The 19,470-nt window shown below is 40.0% G+C and overlaps 1 protein-coding gene across 1 annotated transcript; it reads right to left on the reverse strand.

The window, feature by feature from the left end:
* Positions 1 to 15,031: 15,031 nt before the first annotated feature.
* KRTAP29-1 (keratin associated like protein 29-1) lies at positions 15,032 to 16,066 on the reverse strand (the record flags this gene model as incomplete). Its single annotated transcript, XM_082706070.1, has 1 exon — positions 15,032 to 16,066. The coding sequence occupies one exon, from the start codon at positions 16,064 to 16,066 to the stop codon at positions 15,032 to 15,034; it is 1,035 nt and encodes a 344-aa protein (XP_082562196.1).
* Positions 16,067 to 19,470: the final 3,404 nt, after the last annotated feature.

A 19,470-nucleotide genomic window follows, 5' to 3' on the forward strand; every position in this document is an offset into this window, starting at 1 on the left:
CTCTTGGAGCAGACTCCTGTTAGCCAAGCCCATAAAGCAAGGACGCCTATTTATGTACTTAAAGAGATTTAACTATAACAGGAACTTCTCAACTGCCTCCTGAGCAAGGAATCAGTAGATAAGTTAAAGAAACTAAATGTCAGATGGCATTAGATGCCATCAAATTTTAACAAAATGTTTACAATTTTACAAAATTTACAGTTCCTGTGACTAGCTCTGTCTCCCTTTGAGCAGTCCTTGGCTAGGCACTGCCAACATTTGCTTCAGTGCTTGGCCTAACTCTGAGTTTCCATGATTCACAAACACCCTCAGCTAAGCTTCATATTTCTTGTATCTTCAATCAGATCTGAATGAATTGCTCAGACTTTGAAGATACCTTTCTTTTTAAGGTGACTTCACATAATTTAGGTTGGGTCCTCCTTATTTTATTTATTTGTCAGAGAGAGAGAGAGTACACACAAGCAGGCAGAGAGGCAGGCAGAGAGAGAGGCCAATGCGGACTCGATCCCAGGACCACAGGATCGTGACCTGAGCCAAAGGCAGCAGCTTAACCAACTGAGCCACCCAGGTGTCCCAGCTTGTGTCCTTCTTAATGTAGATTCTGAGGCATAGTGGTAAGGCTCTATAGTCCTATCCTGTCATACATTTTCATTCACACTACTGCATTGTGAACATACATGATGGCATCTATGTTTTCATTTATTTCTACCATAATATCTGTTAGCTACTTAATGACATTTCTAATTATATTTCTGGATGACTTTGTATTTATATGCCTTTCTCTCTACCAAAAAAAAAAAAAAAAAAAAAAGAATTCTCAGTGATGTAGAGTTATCATTAGAATGTTGCACTGACTCTTATCTTTTTGTGTCTTTGTTCACTGGGCTATAATCTAACATCACCAGCTTGTTATGAATGACACACCTATCATATTTCTTCATTCCCTCCCATGAGTGGCACTAAAGCTACCAAACCTAGGGGTTGACTTTCATGCTTTCTCCAAATCATAAGTAAAGTAAATTAACTACAACGTGAGCACTAGTGTAATACTTGAAAGTCAATCCCTAGGTTAGGAGCTCTAGTGCGATATAATATTTATGGGGAAAGAACAAGAGTTTATTTCAGAAAACCAGTCTCAGTTTTTGTTTGCTCCATTCAGAATAGCTCTTTCATCACCGAAAACCTTCTCCTTGGGATCTCTCCTATAGTACACAGTTCAGACATTTTACCTTAGGATTTTTTGTGTGTATTATGTACTCAAAACAACAACAACAAAAAAATACTATATCTGAAGCCCAAACCCAAGATAAATTTAAGAAGAACAAGATAACTTTTAGAAATGATAACACAAGAAGTGATTTCAAAGCCACATTTGTCACAAAAGAAATAGGAATCTTACAGTCTCAGAGATAACTTATAGAGAAAATACAGGATTATAAATGAGAAATCAAATTAAAATGATTTCAGCTTCAACAAACAAATACAGACATTATTCTAGGAAAATAAAGGGTATTCTGCAAAGGGAAAAATTAGATTACTAAGAATCATTAGTTGAAATTGACCAGAGAGATGTTCACAACATTTCAGACTCTACGTAGTCCCAGCTCAAGTGGTTAGAAACCTTTGCAAATGACGACAAGAGTTACCATCCAATGAGATTCCCAGCTCAGTCTTTTCATATTTCTCTAAAAGCTATATCCTCAGCCAAATGTGGAAAGAGCCCAGATGTCCATCAACAGACGGATGGATAAAGAAGATGTGGTGTGTGTCTGTGTACCCACACACACACACACACACACACACACACAATGGAATATTACTCAGCTGTAAGAAAAATGAAATCTTGCCATTTGCAAAAACATGGATAGAACTCTATAGAGAGCATTATGCTAAGCGAAATAAGTCAGTCAGAGAAGGACTATTTTATGATTTTACTCATATGTGTAATTTAGGAAACGAAACAGATGAACATAGGTAAAGGGAAGGAAAAATAAGAAAATAAGATAAAAACAGAGAGGGAGGCAAACTATAAGAGACTCTTAACTATAAGAAAAAACTGAGGATTACTGGAGAGGAGGGGGATGGGGTAACTAGGTGATGAGCAATAAGGAGGGCACTTGATGCAATTAATGAGCACTGGGTGTTGTATAAAACTGATGAATCACCAAATTCTACCCCTGAAACAATAATACACCATATGTTAACTCAATTAAACTGAATTATTTTTAAATTTTAAGGTTTAATTTATAAATCTGACATAGTTAACAAACATAACGAACATTACAGTTCAAACAGAAGGCTTTGTCTTTGATTTTCACATCCCTTAACATAGTGTTTGTGCCATCAGTCTCCTCCTCTCCATTTCCCAGTCCTTTAGGGGACTATCCCAGGGCTATCCCTAGACTATCCCTAGGCTATACCACAGAGGCTCCACTGATCTTAGCTTCTGCCAGAGCCATGAATCAAACCCATGATTTTTGGTCACCCTCATATTTTTTCCTTCAGTCACCCTATCGCTAAGAACTTATGAGAAGACCTAAAAGGGTGTACTAAAAATGTGCCTGTTTACCAATGTTAATGGAAATTGAGTGTACAGCACAGCTGTGCTTAATCTGAAAACAGACACAACTCTCTCTTCCCAATCTCACCCCCTCCTGGCAACATGAAAAACCTCTTGATTAGAGGCCATTTCTAGGAAGTGTAGAATCCAGTGTTAGTTGGAATAAAGACAGTCAGGGACAAGGCTCCCCTCCCCAAAGGAAATCACCCTTAAAAGGATTTTACACCACCCTGGAAGGAGCTCTCCACCCTTTTCCACGTAACTACCTGATTGGCAGATGAGCACGTGAACAAAAACCTGATGTGACAGGCACATAGAGGGTTAACCAGATTACAATAGCCCACCAACAAACCCATAAAAACCCCTAGACTTAAAAATTTTGATTTTGATGAAGCCCTAAAAGTTTATTTTCGCTTTTGTTTCCTTTGCCTTTGTTAATTTTACCCTCTTGGGTCCCCTCCCTCTTTGGGAGCTTTGTACTATCACTCAATAAATTTTGCTTTATATCACTTTGTTTTGCTGTCCACCACTCTTCATCTGGTCTATGTCTTCATTTTTTGAAGCGACCTGACCCAGAACAATGAACACTAAAGGAAAAGAAATCTTGCACCATTAGCTCTCCCCAGGCCTTCTCTTTTGAGGATCCTTGATTTACACACCAGAAGGGTCCATTATCAGACTCTTCCTCCATGCCCAAAATATAAATCCAAAGAACCTAAACTGTATAGTGGGAACTCAGTAAGGGAAGCATGCATGCTTCACTCATCCTTTATTACCTCTGTGTTTGCAGGTATTGTAACCAGTCTCTGGTCAGAAAGCTTTGGGCCCTCTTTCTAAAACAAAAGCTTTACTTTTGGGCCTACTGAAAACTGAACTTTTCAACTTCATTCAGATTCTTGTTTAGAACAAAGATTGAGAAGAAAAGGGACAAGTGTCAAAAGCTCCTATACCTCTTGAAGTTGATTCTTACAAAGTCAATCCAGTTCTTCTGAAGTACTTCATTGTAATTGCCCAATGGTGAGAAATATAGCAAAGCATAAATATACTTAATATGTAAAATGACCAATGGAGACTAAAACAAAACAAAACAAAAAAAAGAACAGTATTTCCCCCCACAAAAATAGGTGACCATAAGACTGAATGCTGCTCACCTGAGTGGCCGGAGTGCTTGCCTTCCTGCAGCTTCAGCCCAACCCAGCTGTAGTTTTGCCCACACTTGAATAACTAACCTCAGAGATGCCCCACAAGCCAAGCTGCACCAGCTTCTCTCAGAAGATCCAAGACAAGAATAGCAGCAATTCTATGAACAAAAAAGCGATGACTTACTGGAAGGTAGGATGTACAAAGTAGTGAATCTGAGGCAACATACAGGAAGATAGATAGATGGTGGGGGGAGGGGCTGGCTCCCGGCAAGCCATAGAGAACAAGAGCACAAAATCGGGACTTTTAGACTGCTCCTCTGAGGGACATTGCTCCAGAGGCTAAGTTGGGGGTGGAGCCCTCACGGGACAGTGGTCTCAGGACACTTGGGGGGTCACAGAAAGACCAGGGGTGTTTGAGTGCAGCCGAGCTCCCAGGTATCACAGTGGGGAAGCCCACTGAAGAGACAGAGCCGAGAAGGGGCTCTCAGCTCAGGGTTACCTTAAACTGTGATCTGGCACAGTCAGGCCACTGCTCTTCAGGGGGAGACCACACAAGTGGCAGATCCAGGGAGACTCCCACCTTTTTCCTCTGGGAGGAGTGGCGTGGCAGCACACCACAGGAATCTGCTGGGTTTGGAGCCTCCAAATGGGCCATGCGTCAGAGATAGAAATGCTCGGTCACAGGCTGGGTGAGCTTTGAGTGCGTCTGGAGACCAGGGAGACAGGCGGGATTGACGGCTTTTCTCTGAGGGTCCACTGAAGAACAGGGCCCAAGCTCTCAGCTCCTCCAGGGCAGCTCCTCCGGGGAGACCACCATATTCATTCTCCTCCTCCAAAGCCCTACGGCAAGCATTCAGGGAAGAAAAGCTCCCAGGAGCCAACCCGAGCAGATTACTTAGCCTGGCCCCAGCAAGGGTGGTAAATTCTGCCTTAGACAAAGACCTTTGACAATCACTGCAAGAGGCCCCTCCCCCTGATCAGCAAAATCAGCAAGAACATCTAGCCAAGACCAAATTTACTAATCAATGAGAACTGTAAAACACCAGTGCTAGGGAAATAAAACACATAGAATTCATGGCTTTCCCCCCATGATTCGTTAGTCTTTCAAAGTTAATTAAAAGAAGGGCCATCTGTACCCCAATGTTTATAGCAGCAATGGCCACAGTCGCCAAACTATGGAAAGAACCAAGATGCCCTTCAACGGATGAATGGGTAAGGAAAATGTGGTACATATACACTATGGAGTATTATGCCTCCGTCAGAAATTTTTGTAGCAACATGGATGGGACTGGAAGAGATTATGCTGAGTGAAATAAGTCAAGCAGAGAGAGTCAATTATCATATGGTTTCACTTATTTGTGAAGCATAACAAATAGCATGGAGGACATGGGGAGTTAGAGAGGAGGAGGGAGTTGGGGTAAATTGGAAGGGGAGGTGAATCATGAGAGAGTATGGACTCTGAAAAACAATCTGAGGGGTTTGAAGTGGGAGGGGGGGTGGGAGGTTGGGGTACCAGGCGGTGGGTATTATAGAGGGCACGGATTGCATGGAGCACTGGGTGTGGTGAAAAAATAATGAATACTGTTATGCTGAAAATAAATTTAATTTAAAAAAATATGGACAGAAGACATGAACAGACATTTCTGCAAAGAAGACATCCAAATGGCCAACAGACACATGAAAAAGTGCCCAACATCACTCGGCATCTGGGAAATACAAATAGAAACCATAGTGATATACCACATCACACCAGTCAGAATGGCTAAAATTAACCAGTCAGGAAATTAAAGGTGTTGGCCAGGACATGTAGAAAGGGGAACCCTCTTACATTGTTGGTGGGAATGCAAGCTGGTACAGCCACTCTGGAAAACAGTATGGAGGTTCCTCTTTTTTTCCTTTCTTTTTTTCTTTCTTTCTTTATTTCCTTTCAGTGTTCCAGAATTCATTGAAAAGTTGAGTATAAATCTACCCTACAACCCAGCAATGTGATCCAAAGGGACACGTTCACCCAAATGTTTATAGCAGCAATCTCCAAAATAGCCAAACTATGGAAAGAGCCTAGACATCCATCAACAGATGAATGGATAAAGAAGATGTGAGATAGATAGAGATAGGTAGAGATAGAGTTAGAGAGAGAGAGAGATACAATGGAATACTATGTAGCCATCAAAAAACCTCAAAATCTTGCCATTTATAATGACGTGGATGGAACTAGAGGATATTATGCTAAGGGAAATAAGTCAATCAGAGAAAGACAATTATCATATGATCTCACTGATATGAAGAATTTGAGAAACAAGACAGAAGATCATAAGGGAAGGGAGGGGACAATGAAACAAGATGAAGCCAGAGAGGGAGACAAACCATAAAATACTCTTAATCTCAGGAAACAAACTGAGGGTTGCTGGAGTGAAGGCAGGTGGGAGGGATGGAGTGGCTGGGTGATGGACCTTGGGTAAGTATGTGCTATGGGGATACTGTGAATTGTGTAAGACTGACGAATCACAGACCTTTAGCCATAAAACCAATAATACATTATATGATAATTTTTTAAAATTAAAAAAGAAGACATAAGACTTCGTTTAAGATCTACTTGTAAAATTATAATTATGCATAAGAAAAGAAGTCCTCTCAATATTATGTATGCAAAAAAAAAAACACATTTGAAAGGTACTGTGCAGAAAGAATATTGCAAAGAGGGATTGGTGGCCCCATAAGGATGTAAACAGTATGGAGAAAATTAGTTTCTCCAAATGAGTTCTAGTTTCTTAACCTTAGACAAATTACCTCTCAAAATACTTCCAAGTATTTGTAATTATCTCTCAAAATACTTCCAAGAGACACCTTCCAAGTGAGAACCTGAAACTTTATTGGTAATATTTGAAAATTTGAAAAATCATGGGAAATCTAAGACATAAAGAGACTAGATGGGTATAAGCATCAGAGATAATTTTCATACAGTCTGAGTTGATGGAAATAAGAAATACTATCTCTGGGTTTGAAGTGAGCATCCCAGCATTTGAAATATATGTACCAGGATTTGAATTTAAGAGCTGTGTTAGCTTGCTGATCCTTAAAATAACTTATAATGTCCTTGAAGACTTTAAACAATCTATATCTCTGCAATTGCACAATTAGCTATTATATAGCAGAGGATTTATTATTAGTTGTTGTTGCTGTTTGTAATATCATTTATAAGACTTTCTGTATTTCAAATTACTGAGTCATCCTGTTTAGTGCCTGAATTGTTGCTTCCTCCTCCTCTTTAAACCAATAAATATTAACTTCATTTATACAAATCTATTCTAAGAAGGGTATACCTGGTACATTCATGACAGCTAGACATCCTTGCATTGAGTGACTTGCTTTTCCTTCCCCCTCTTTACTGGTAGTTTGTGGAGTTCACTCCTTTTCTGATGGGTTGAAATACTGTAAAACAGGCTACTTATGTTTATTCCTCTGGTGAAATATGTCATGAGGGAAATAATGGGATTTGATTTAAGAAAACACATCCTTGGGGAGCCAGGATGACTCAGTTGGTTAAGCATCCAACTCTCGATTTCAGCTCATGTCATGATCTAAACGTCATGAGATTGAGTCCTACATCAGTCTCCACACTCAGCGAGAAATCTGCTTGAGGAGACTCTCCCTCTCCCTCCCCCTGACTCTAAAATAAATAAATCAATCTTTAAAAAAAAAAAGAAAAGAAGAAAAGAGAACACATCCTAGTCTTTATTTCCCTTCCAAAGAAGTTAGGCTTTATGGCCACTAGTGATAGTTTGGGTTTAGCTAATGAGTATCACTAGAAATTATTTATGCATAAAATTCTCCATCCCCATCCTCCATTCCTGCCAACTGTTCTAATAATTGTTTACTTTCCACCTCTAAAATTTTCCACCTTTCACATTTCTTTGTTGTGTTTATAATTTGTTTTCTACTCATTATGGACATTTGAGTTGTCTTCTTTGCAAGTAAGGCATTTCCAATTTATCACCTAAAACTTGACTCATTTCACATATCCTTTTGTGATCTAGATTTATGTGTAGAGTGTCCTTCATAAGCTCTCATATTTTGAGGGCACTTTACATTTTACAAAATTCTTTCGCATCCATCCCCACACTACTCAGGCAAGAGGCCACATTGTAAGACACTGGATATGGACCCCATCCAGGGCTGCCCTAGAGTGTTATTAAGTGGCCTTCTAAAGAGCAACACTCTGACTTTTTTGCAATAACTCTGGACTGTTGGAAAATCACGATCATCAAATGTTTCTTCAGCTCCATCTAGATTCAGGGCGTTGCCAGTAAGTTCCTGAGAAAGTCGGTTCTCAGAGGAAACTCACTTCCTGGAGTCAATGGGACTATTATTGTGAAACAAACCCCTTTATTTGGGCAAACTGTGAAGTCAACAAAAATGCTTCTTTTATTTTTCTTCCATCTTTCAAACTGGGAAAACAACCAACCCTTGTAAAGGGAAAGGGAACTCCAAGATTAGGGCATAATAAACAGAAAACAGTAGTTTGTTCCAGGGGAACAGAATTTGGGTGGGATGGGATACTGGGCAACAAGTGCTTCTCATTTTTTTGTTCACATATTGTTTCCCTCCCACACATGAGATTTTTTTTTAAGATTTTATTTATTTATTTGACAGGGAGAGACACCGCAAGAGAGGGAACTCAAGCAGGGGGAGTGGGAGCGGAAGAAGCAGGCCTCCCGCGGAGCAGGGAACCTGAGGTGGGGCTCAATCCCAGGACCTTGGGATCATGACCTGAGCTGAAGGCAGACACTTAATGACTGAGCCACCCAGGTGCCCCAGCATGAGATATTTTTATCATAAAAGAAAAATGAAGATTGTAGTGTTTCCTTCTGAACCAAATGGGGAAAACCTGCAACAATAAGAGAGCAAGAGATTTTAATTTCTTTTAATCTGAATTAAGAAACAACAACTACCAAAAGGAGTTTGATATGAAGTAATTTCCTCAGTATGACACTGCCTTTTTTTTTTTTTTACATGATGCATTCATATGCACCACTCACCCAACTAGTGAGCTCTCAACATGTTCGTATCTAGCAAGGAAAATCCAGGTTTATGAAAAGGGTCTATTTTCCTTAGTTGATGCCAAGACCCAGGAATGAAATAAGATCTGAATTCTGCCTCTGCAGTGTAGCACAAGGAATGTGAGGTTATGCTAGAAAGTCCCTTATTTGGTATCTGTCTTTTCAGGCAAGGCAGAATAATCAAATTGGAAAAAGTGACTAAACTTTTATAAGGACAACTAGATTTTACAAGCACCTATATTCTCTAGATACGTTCATGTCACTGGGTGCTATGCACATTATAGCCCAGAGCACCAAAAGACTACAAGGAAAACACACGTTGATATTTGAGGAAATCTTACAGAACAAGCAATGCTAAATGTATTGAGACAAGCAAATGTCCTTCTGTTTTCAATTTTCTGTAGACCATGCAGCTGTAAGTTTGATCTTGCCTTAAAAAAAATAATAAAAAAAAAAACCTTGTGAACTCCTAGAGAAAGATAGAACATAGGGCCACTTAAACCAAGTCATGTCAAAGAATTTAACTTGTTATTTTTGCTTGATTAGTTGATCAAAGAAATTCAGTAGAACATGAATCTGGATTTCAGCAGGTTAATTGAAAAGGACTCTCAATTTAGAAGGAAAGTGCAGAAGCATGGTCTGAATGGCAAATGCCAAAATACTCTCATTTCCAATGAGAGCATCTCACTTCACACAATAATAATGAGCACTCGACCCCAAATTCAAGCTTAGATTCTGGATAAGAGATGTACTAGGAGGGCAGTTAAGCAGACAACTTGAGGAAGATCCACTGTGTAGTATTTTTTTGCAGATACTCAAAGCATGTGAAGGTTTCTAAGGAAAAGACTCTATGGTTAACTCAGAGTTAAAGAGCCATATATCTGAAGTTGATATTAGACATGAACCTGAAGAACTCTCTCTTCCATGCAATGGCATTAAGGACATCAGTATTACTGGATAGAAATATGAACTTAGCAACAGGCATGCCAAGGCAGGAGCGAGAGACATCAATAAAGGGACCAAGAAACCACTTGAGGAGAGACAGAAGTGGCCCCTAGGGAAGGACAGATGCACCCTTACCTCACTTACTCACTCAAATCCCTTAAAATTTCCTGGTGGGGGATGAGATATCTAACTCAGAGAATAGTATTTAATTACATCATCAGACAGACATGATCTAGAGAGAAAATGAACTATACTCAAAAGAGTAAAATGATTTTGACATATACTGGACTAATTAGAAAATAACTGGATCTTGACTTAGGTTCTGATCATGACCTTTTTAAAGGAATACTGAATAATTGAAAAATGTCTTGAGGAAAGCAACTATCCTGGGAATAGAACTGGAATTCAAATCACATCATGAAGAATGGAGGTATCTGTGGGACGCCTGGGTGGCTCAGTCAGTAAAGTATCTGCCTTTGGCTCAGGTCATGATCTCAAGGTCCTGAGATCAAGCCCCACATTGGGCTCTCTGCTCAGTGGGAAGCCTGCTTCTCCCTCTCCCTCGGCTTGTTTCTCTCCCTGCTTGTGTTCTCTCTCTCTCTCTTTCTCTAGCAAATAAATAAATAAAATCTTAAACAAACAAAAAAAGAATGGAGGTATCTGGGTATAATTATCCCAGAGAAAAGGTCTTTAGGAGAAGAGTGCCCCAGTGTATCTGAATATGGAAATATATGTCTGCAGAAGACTTAGATTCTGTTGGCCTTATGGAATCAAATAACAAGACCAATCATGGGGACTATGAATATTAATTTAGACTAAAATAAGAGAAAACTCACTCTTGGAGCTGCCCAGCAATGCAGTGTTTCCTTGGGAAGTGACGCATCCCATTCTCTGAAGATGGTCAAACATAGACTAAAATAAAAGTTAAGAAGGATGTCACAGAATGATTGTGTAAATAAATGGATAATTTGGCCAATTGACTGGCAAGATTCTTTAAGCTGTTAAGATTTGATGAATTCAATGATCACTTAGGCGTCACTGTCTTGAATTTTGACCAAGGCACTAGTTGGAGTAGAAAACCTACTTCTCACATTGGCTTTGCCACTAACAATGTCATTTTTCTCTTTCCTTCTTCAAAAACTTTAGTTGCTTTGACGTTCACACTGTCAAATGCACTGCCATTATCCTTCCTTTTGGATAGTTTATCCTGTTCATTTCGCAAGTCTGTAGATCTAGAAGAAGTGTACTTTGGAGCTATACTTAAGGAGTCACACCCAAGGAGATTCATCCATACTTGGGCCTGATTTCAGCAATGAGATTCTGGACTTTAAGCTTATTGTGTAATTAGATGATATCTTGGAGGACTTCAATAGTGAGTGAGTACATTTAATATGTGGACCACTGGGATGATAAAAAGCAGAGTGTAGTAGGCAATCTTTAAGATGACTACCAATTATCCCACCTTCTAGTATTCATGCCTTTGTGCAATACCTTCTACTTGAGTGTAGTAGGCAATCTTTAAGATGACTACCAATTATCCCACCTTCTAGTATTCATGCCTTTGTGCAATACCTTCTACTTGAGTGTGGGCTGGATTTACTGAGTTGTCTCTAATGAAGAGAGTACAATGAATGTTGTGGGATCTCATTTCCAAGATTAGTCTGTAAAGGACCTGGGACATTCATATCAGGTATTCATTCTCTCCCTCTAGGACCATTTGCTTTGGGAGAATCCAGCTGCTAGGCCATGAGGACTATCAGCCAGTGTACGGAGAAGCCCATGTGGCAAGGAAATGATATATCTGGCCAACAGTTGGTGAGAACCTATAGTGTGTCAATAGCCACATGAGTGAGCTTGGAAGTGAATCCTTCCCTAACCAAGTTATGAAATCAATGCAGCCCCAGCCAACACCTCCACAACTACCTCATAAGAGAAGCTGAGTTAGACGTACCTAGCTAAGCCACAGATTTCTAAACCACAGAAAGAGTGAGATAATAAATGTTTATTGTTCTCAGCCACAAACTTTTGAGGTCATTTTTTATATAGCAATAACTACTATAATGAAACAGATCATGTATCAAAATGGAATAAAACACATATATTTTTAATTCTTAATAAAGAACTATAGTAATGATTGATATAAATATTAATTCTTGATTTTAAAAATGTCATTCTTAAAAGCAGTAGTGAAGGAAAAAATAAGATTACATAATTTTACATTGTATATGTGAAGTCTTATATTTCCAAACCCTACTGTTATATATCAGCTACTTTATAAATATTAGTCAGGAATTGGAAGGTTACACAAGGTTGTATCTGAGAAGGAAAGAAGGTAAATGTTGTGGAGCTGGAGACCTATACAAAAGGGACTTCAACTTTATCAATAATGTTTACTTAAATTATGCTTTTTAAAGATCTAAAATAGATACAAGAAAATGTCCATTCTGAGTGGTGGGAATTTCTAATATTTTTCTCAAAACTGCCCTGTATTTTGCTCCCCTATTTGGGATGTAAGTGTAAATAAAGATTTACTTATAAGCATGTTCAGGCATGGCAGAAGATTGTCTCTAATAGGAGGTTCAGATGTGTTATGGACAAGTACTAGCAAACCTGAAAGGAGCTAATAAATGCTTCACTGTTTAAACTATTGCCAAGTATGGAAGAAGTGCACGGCTTCCCAGTACACTGTTTACACTTGCCATGTTTAAAATGTGGGCTTTGTATGTTGGCAGGTAGCCAGTGTAAAACACTTTACCAATACAACAGAGAAATCCACAACTGGAAAGGTTAAAAAAAAAAAAAAAAAAGGAAAAAATTAACATACATAGAGATGGGTCAAAAACTATTGCAAAATGAACTTTGAAATTCTAGCTATGCCAAGAATTCTGGTATTAGAAAGCAAATTATTTGAAGAGATATAATTCCTTAAATTTATAATGTAAGGAAGTGTTGACAGTTCAGTCCAGAACTGAGGTGAGATTCCTCACACCTTCCAGAGCCTCATTCTTCCTCTGGCATGACTGAAATCTCCATGGAAGATGTGGAGAGAGAATTTAAATGGGGTGTCCATCAAAATGTCATTTCTAGAAGACATTCTATCTATGGTCATTCTTTTGCAGTATCAAGGTTCCTCTCTTATTCCTGTTTTTAATTTTCTTTTTGGACTTCAGTTGTAAATAATTGAGTTAATTATATTCCTTGTGGTATATTGCCACTTTTTGTCCTTGCAAGATCTCTGTCTTATTTTTTTCTTTATGTACTTACATACCAATTAATTTAATTCCTGTTCTCCATTATCTTCCTATAGGCAGCTATTTTATTTTCTTTAAAGTATATCCTCCAGCAGACAGCCTTCAGACTTTATCTTCACTGTCAGCTTTCCTTGATATCTAGCCTGCTGGCCCACACTACAGATTTGGACATACCAGCCTCCAAAATCATATGAGAAAATTTCTCTTATTACATCTCTTTATATATATCCTATTGGCTCTCTCTGGAGAACCAGACCAAGAGAGTACCTCATGGAAAGAATGACCTCTTGCTGCCTACCCACCGTCCTAGTGGTGGACACAGATTTCCTTTAAAATCTGTATTATCACAGAAATGTGATCATCCTCAACTATGCCCCCTTATAGAGCCATGTAAGAATGTCCTGAGTTTCAGACCTAAATCATTTCACAGACCCAGAGCCTTTGGTTAAAGAGGAGGCCAGATGCCCTTGAGGAAGGACTCTGCATAATTGCTACAGGTACACTCGGCAAACCTCCCTCTAATCTTTCCCAAAAGAAAACCAGTACAGGGTGCCTGGGTGGCTCAGTGGGTTAAAGCCTCTGCCTTCAGCTCAGATCATGATTCCAGGGTCCTGGGATCAAGTCCTGCATCAGGCTCTCTGCTCAGCAGGGATCCTGCTTCCCCACGCCTCTCTCTCTCTGCCTGCCTCTCTGGCTACTAGTGATCTCTGCAAATAAATAAATAAAATATTTAAAGAAAAGAAGAGAAAGGAAAGGAAAAGAAAAGAAAAACAGTCCAGCCATTTCTTAAATGTTTAGTTTTGATAATTACATAATACGACTATTTGGTCAGGTATTTCCTTAGACTAATCATTTTTAAAACTGCCTCTTAAAATGTCAAAAACTTGAGCAAACAAACAACAGCCATAAATTTCAAATTTTACATTTTATTTAAATTGTCCATTAGGTGAACTGATCATTAAAACCAGTGTCAAGGGGTGCCTGGGTGGTGCAGTTGTTTGGGTGTCCAACTCTTGGCTTCAGCTCTGATTGTTATCTCAGGGTTGTGGGATCCAGCTCTGCATTCAGCATAGTCTGCTTAGGACTCCCTCTTCCTCTGCCCCTGGTCTTGCTTGCTCTCTCTCTTTCTCTCTCTGGAATAAATAAATAAATCTTTAAAAAAAAAAAAAGCAGTGTTAAGTTAATCAACCCTTAGCTATTCTCAATGGCCAAAAAAGCTTACTTTATTTTAGTCTATGGCTTCCCTAGACCATTTCAGTCTTTGGCTTCCCAAGCCTGTTCACTGTGGGGAAATGGAGTCTACTCAACTCAAAAGAGCTTTTGGTGATATAAAGATTGGAAGCCAGGGGATTGTTTGTCCTTCCTCCCTTCCAACTTGAGCATCTGTAATTGCAGACACCGACCACCCTTTCAGACTAAAGCAAATCCACTAATTTAGAGGGCCCGCGATCATGTGTCCAAATGTGACCTGAAGGAAATCTATGTAGGGGTATATTGAAGGGAATGAAAACATTCTGAAAGTTTTGTTCAATCACTCACATTTTTATTAGCAGTTGGCATCAAAGGAGTCTTTTTAAAGACTGGACAACACCAAAAAAAAAAAAAAAAGAAAGAAAGAAAGAGAGAGAGAGAGAGAAAGGAAGGAAGGAAGAAAGAAAGGAGAAGAGAAGAGAGAGAAGAAGAGAAGAGAGAGAAGAAGAGAAGAGAGAGAAGAAGAGAAGAGAAGAGAAGAGAAAAAAGGAAAGAAAAGAAAAGAAAGACAAACACACAATGCTGATGTGATGAACTGACAACATGAGGAAATGCAAGTTGTAGTGTGGACCAGGCTTACAGAAATGTCCTCCTTGATGAAGAAAGATTTCTTAGTGGCTGGACAAATTTCCTCATCAGCACCTGGTGAGAATGTGGGGCTGGACTCAAAATGAAGTTAGCACACAGATAGAATTTGCCCTCAGCCAGAAGAGAGCACCATGGGGTGGCAATGCACTTGCAGATAGTGGCAGACCTCAGAGTAGATGGGAAGGGTCCTGCATCAGTGAAGCCTTGCCTTACGGAAGCTGGATTCGTGACTGGTGGTCAGGAAGTTGGCGAGCAGGTGTTGGCTTTGCAGAGACTTGGGGCAGTTGGCTGAAAGCAATTGCAGCCACCGCTGGATGATTTGCCTAAACCTGTCACACAGCAAGCTGGTTGGCAGGAAGGAGATTTGCAGCCACTTTGGTTGCAAGAAGTGGATCCATCACAAGGTGGTTGGCTGGAAAGCACAGTGCCACAGGAAACTCGTTTACAAGGGTTGTTTACAGAACATGGGAGCTGGCAGTTAGCCACTGGCTGACAGATGAAGGATATAGAAGACATTGGTTGGCAGTGAAGTGGCTGGCAAGGTGAGGACACACAGCATGTAGGACTGCAAGAACTTAACATACAAGTTGATGGCTGGCAGGGAACAGGCATGCAGGGAACCAACTGGCAAGTCTTGAGAATGTAGCAGATGGGTTGGTAATAAGTTGATTTGCAGAGCTGATCTTCGCCATTAATGGGTTGACAAGAACCTGCCTGGCAGCGAGTTGGCTGGCATGGACAAGCTGCACAGATGGTTGGTGGGCAAGAATTTTCAATACAGGAAGTTACCTCAGAGCAGGATGGCTGGCCGGACACAGTGTCACAGCAGACCGATTGGCCACAAGCTGACTGACATGATCTGGACACAAAGACAGGTTCTTGGCAGGAGCTTTGCTGGTCAAGGCTGGCTTCATTGCAATTTGCCTGACAACTGGTAGATTCCGTGCAGGAGGGTTGGCATGAGCTAACCAGGCAAGGAGACTGACCAGTTCCAGATTCATAGCTGGCTGTGCAGGAGCAAATGGGTTGGCAGACAAAACCAACGCAAGAAGTTGCTGGAAGGCAGGTAGGTTGGCAAGAAGCAGGTTCACAGACACTTGGGGTACTGCTGGATGGCTGACAATTTTCTTGGCATGTGACCAGTTGCCACGTTCTGCTCCGGCAGGAACTAGGCAAGCAAATACCATTTCGGAAGCCACCACCATTTGAGCACATGAAAGTGGGCACAGCTGGAATGGCCATGGTGGTTCCGGGACAACAGCTGTCCCCCATGGCACTGGTGTTAACCTTGCTAGGAAGTTGCAAACTCAGTATACCTGAGTGCGAAAGACATCTAATACATGGGGGCTTATATAGTCCTTCACTAGGGGTGTTGGTACAACTTAGAGCATCTTTCCTTGTTATTGTTTCTACTCATTTGCCTACAAACATCTGATTAGCAGGCTTCATGAGCCTGGATAGATATTGTCCCCACTTTAAAAACTTGTCAGTTGAGTTGAGAGTTCTCTTTGCTGAGTTTGGATTCCTTGATGGTTCCTGCTCTGGGATGAGCTGTCTCTTTTACAGGTTGTTCTCCAGCTGCCCTGAAGCAGGCCTTTCTCTGAACTAACCTCTCATCAGGAGGCCTCAGCCCAGCCAAAGCAGCCTGTTCTTCCTCCAGGAATGCAGTTCTGCACCATTTAGATGATCAGGAAATGAAGCCTTGACCCAGTTGAAAGAGGGTGATGTACGAGATGGTGAATAGAAAACCAGGCAGTGCAACCCAAGGGCACTTCAATATCTCCACCTCTAAGAATCTTCTTCCCATTTTGTTTTCCTGAAACTCATTTGCCTTCGTTTTATTAGTACCACTAAAAATAACAGCAACAGTAGTAGTAGGAAAGGTTTCCCTTCCATTTATAGCATACTTACTATATACCAAGTCATTGACTTCATTTTTCATTGAATCTTGCAATGACCTTAAGTAGAAGGTATGATTCTCACTACTATGTTAGAGGTATAGCAAAACCAACTCAAAGAGTTTGAATCCTGTTCCCAAAATTTTGCAAGCAATAAAATGTTGAAATAAGGTCCAAACCTAGTTTGGGCAGACCCCAAAACCTCTGGTCTTAATCACCTGTTAGACCTCCTAACTTTGGAGTGGAAGAAAATGACTATAACCCAATGACTGAAGACTGACATTTGTATAGCAGTATGCTGACTCTTGGGCCAGTGGCCCAGGCCCTATGCTAGAGGCCATTCATCCAGTACAGTGACTAGATTAAACCAGTATGAGTTCTTACCTCTACTTATCCATACACCCAAAGACAATCTTTTAATGTGGAAATTTTAATAACTACAAAATATTTTACCAAGGATTAAATCATATTATGGAGTTCACAACATATAAATTCTATAAATATAAAACTACAACAACCAATAGCTATATTAGGACATCACTTCAAAATAATTTTAGTGTTAAATCACCCAAGAGGGACTTATGAGGCATTGGTTGTCCTAACTCTTCCCCTCTTTCTCTAGGCTCACCCGGGCTCTGTGTCACCAGTCATCTTCAGCATCCCACACTGGTCCATGTCTGATCCAGTTCACACCAGAGATTCACAACAGAATAGAAAGATCATGGCCTTAGGATCCCAATAGGGCTAGTGCCATTTTCTGGCTACTAACTCACTCTGTGGGATGTGTTAGTTCATTACCCAAGTATTCAAAGTACTGAGAGTTTATCAATCAACCACATTGCTGTTGCTTAGGTTATTTTTATTTTTATTAACTGCCTCACAATTACTAAAAATGTTGGAAATTCTGGAAGGTACTTTTCAAAGTACCAGCTAAAGAGTACCTTCTCCTTGGCACCCTCTTCCTTACCCTCATTTTAAAAGGAAGGAAAACTTTTCTGATCAGAATGATGCCTGGGAAATCTTCACCCTTGCCATTCAAATGCCTTTTTTTTTTTTTTCTACCATTGCTTTTCTACCACAGCACCGACCATTTCTTTTGCCGTCCAACTCATCACTAGTCATTTTGGCACCTTGCAAACTTCAGGGATCACAAGTGGTACAAACTTGCACTCCGTTTTATTCCTATCTACATCCCAAAGCTCTCAACTTTCAGAAGAAATATTTTGGTCTCACCAAATAGGTTGGTCATAATGGGAACATGAATATATTTGAGAAACAATGTCAACCCCAACCTGGAAAACTATCAATCCCCATGCTCATACCTACCACTTTTATTGTTTTTAAAACAGCCCGTTTTTTTTATTAACATATCATATATTATTTGCCCCAGGGGTACAGGTCTGTGAATCATCAGGCTTACACACTTCACAGCACTCCCCATAGCACATACCCACCCCAATGTCCATAACCTAACCACCTGCTCCCTATCCCCCTCCTCCCAGCAACCCTGTTTGTTTTGTGAGATTAAGAGTCTTTTATGGTTTGTCTCCCTCCCAATCCCATCTTAAAGCAACCCATTTTTACACCCATTTTTCTCTGATTCTGTCCTTGCCTTTCTTCCTTCTAAAGGAACTTCTCAAGTGGTTGGTAAATGGTATGCTGAGTGAAATAGGTCAAGCAGAAAGAGTCAATTATCATATGGTTTCACTTATTTGTGGAGCATAAGGAATAACATGGAGGACATGGGGAGCTGGAGAAGAGAAGGGAGTTGGGGGAAATTGGAGGGAGAGATGAACTATGAGAGACTGTGGACTCTGGGAAACAATCTGAGAGTTTTGGAGGGGAGAAGGGTGGGAGGTTGGGTGAGCCTGGTGGTGGGTATTATGGAGGGCACGTATTGCATGGAGCACTGGGTGTGGTATATAAACAATGAATTCTGGAACAGTGAAAAGAAATTTTAAAAATAATAAATAAAATATTTTTTTAAAAATCACCTAGAAACAAACAAAAAAAAAGTGGTACAAACTTTCAGCTATAAGATGAGTATAGTATGGGGATCTTATATATAACATAGTCACTCTAGCTAATAACACTATAGTGCATAACTGAAATTTACTAAAAGAACTTAAATGTTCTCACATGCTTCCCTCTCAAAAATATGATTTGATGGATGTGTTAATTAGATGGGAGGAATCTTTTCATGATATATTATGTATATGAAATCCTCATCGTGGACACTTCAAGTACCTTACAGTTTTGTCAATGACGCCTCAATAAAGATGAAAAAAAGAAGGACATATTTCATTTTACTGTGTCTCAAGGCACTAAAGACATCTGGTATACCACCAAGGACTGTTGTGATCGCATCAAGAATCATGATGCATAAAAAACACAAACTTTGGACAGAACCCTATGTTCTGCATGTTATATATATTTAACCGGTATGTTACTTTTGTATGTTTCTCACTCCCTGTGGCTATCCTGAATTCTGTGTTTAACATTCCCTTGTGAATATATGTTAGGTATACATTTGTATGTGTGTGTGCATATGTGTACATGTGTGTATACTCATACATATGTATATGCATGTACGTATGAGTGTTGTTTTTGAGGTTTAAACATATATGTGGTCTTGAGGCTTGTTTGTATCACCTCTATTCTGGTCAGGTTCACCCTTGTTTTGCATATGGCTATTGCCCAGTTGTAGGGGTTTATTTGGCGGAGGGGTGTTGGTTTTTTTAAGATTTTATTTATTTGTCAGAGGTAGAGAGCACAAGC

This window comes from Mustela nivalis (genome assembly GCF_964662115.1).
Source record: "Mustela nivalis genome assembly, chromosome: 17".
Lineage (NCBI taxonomy): Eukaryota > Metazoa > Chordata > Mammalia > Carnivora > Mustelidae > Mustela > Mustela nivalis.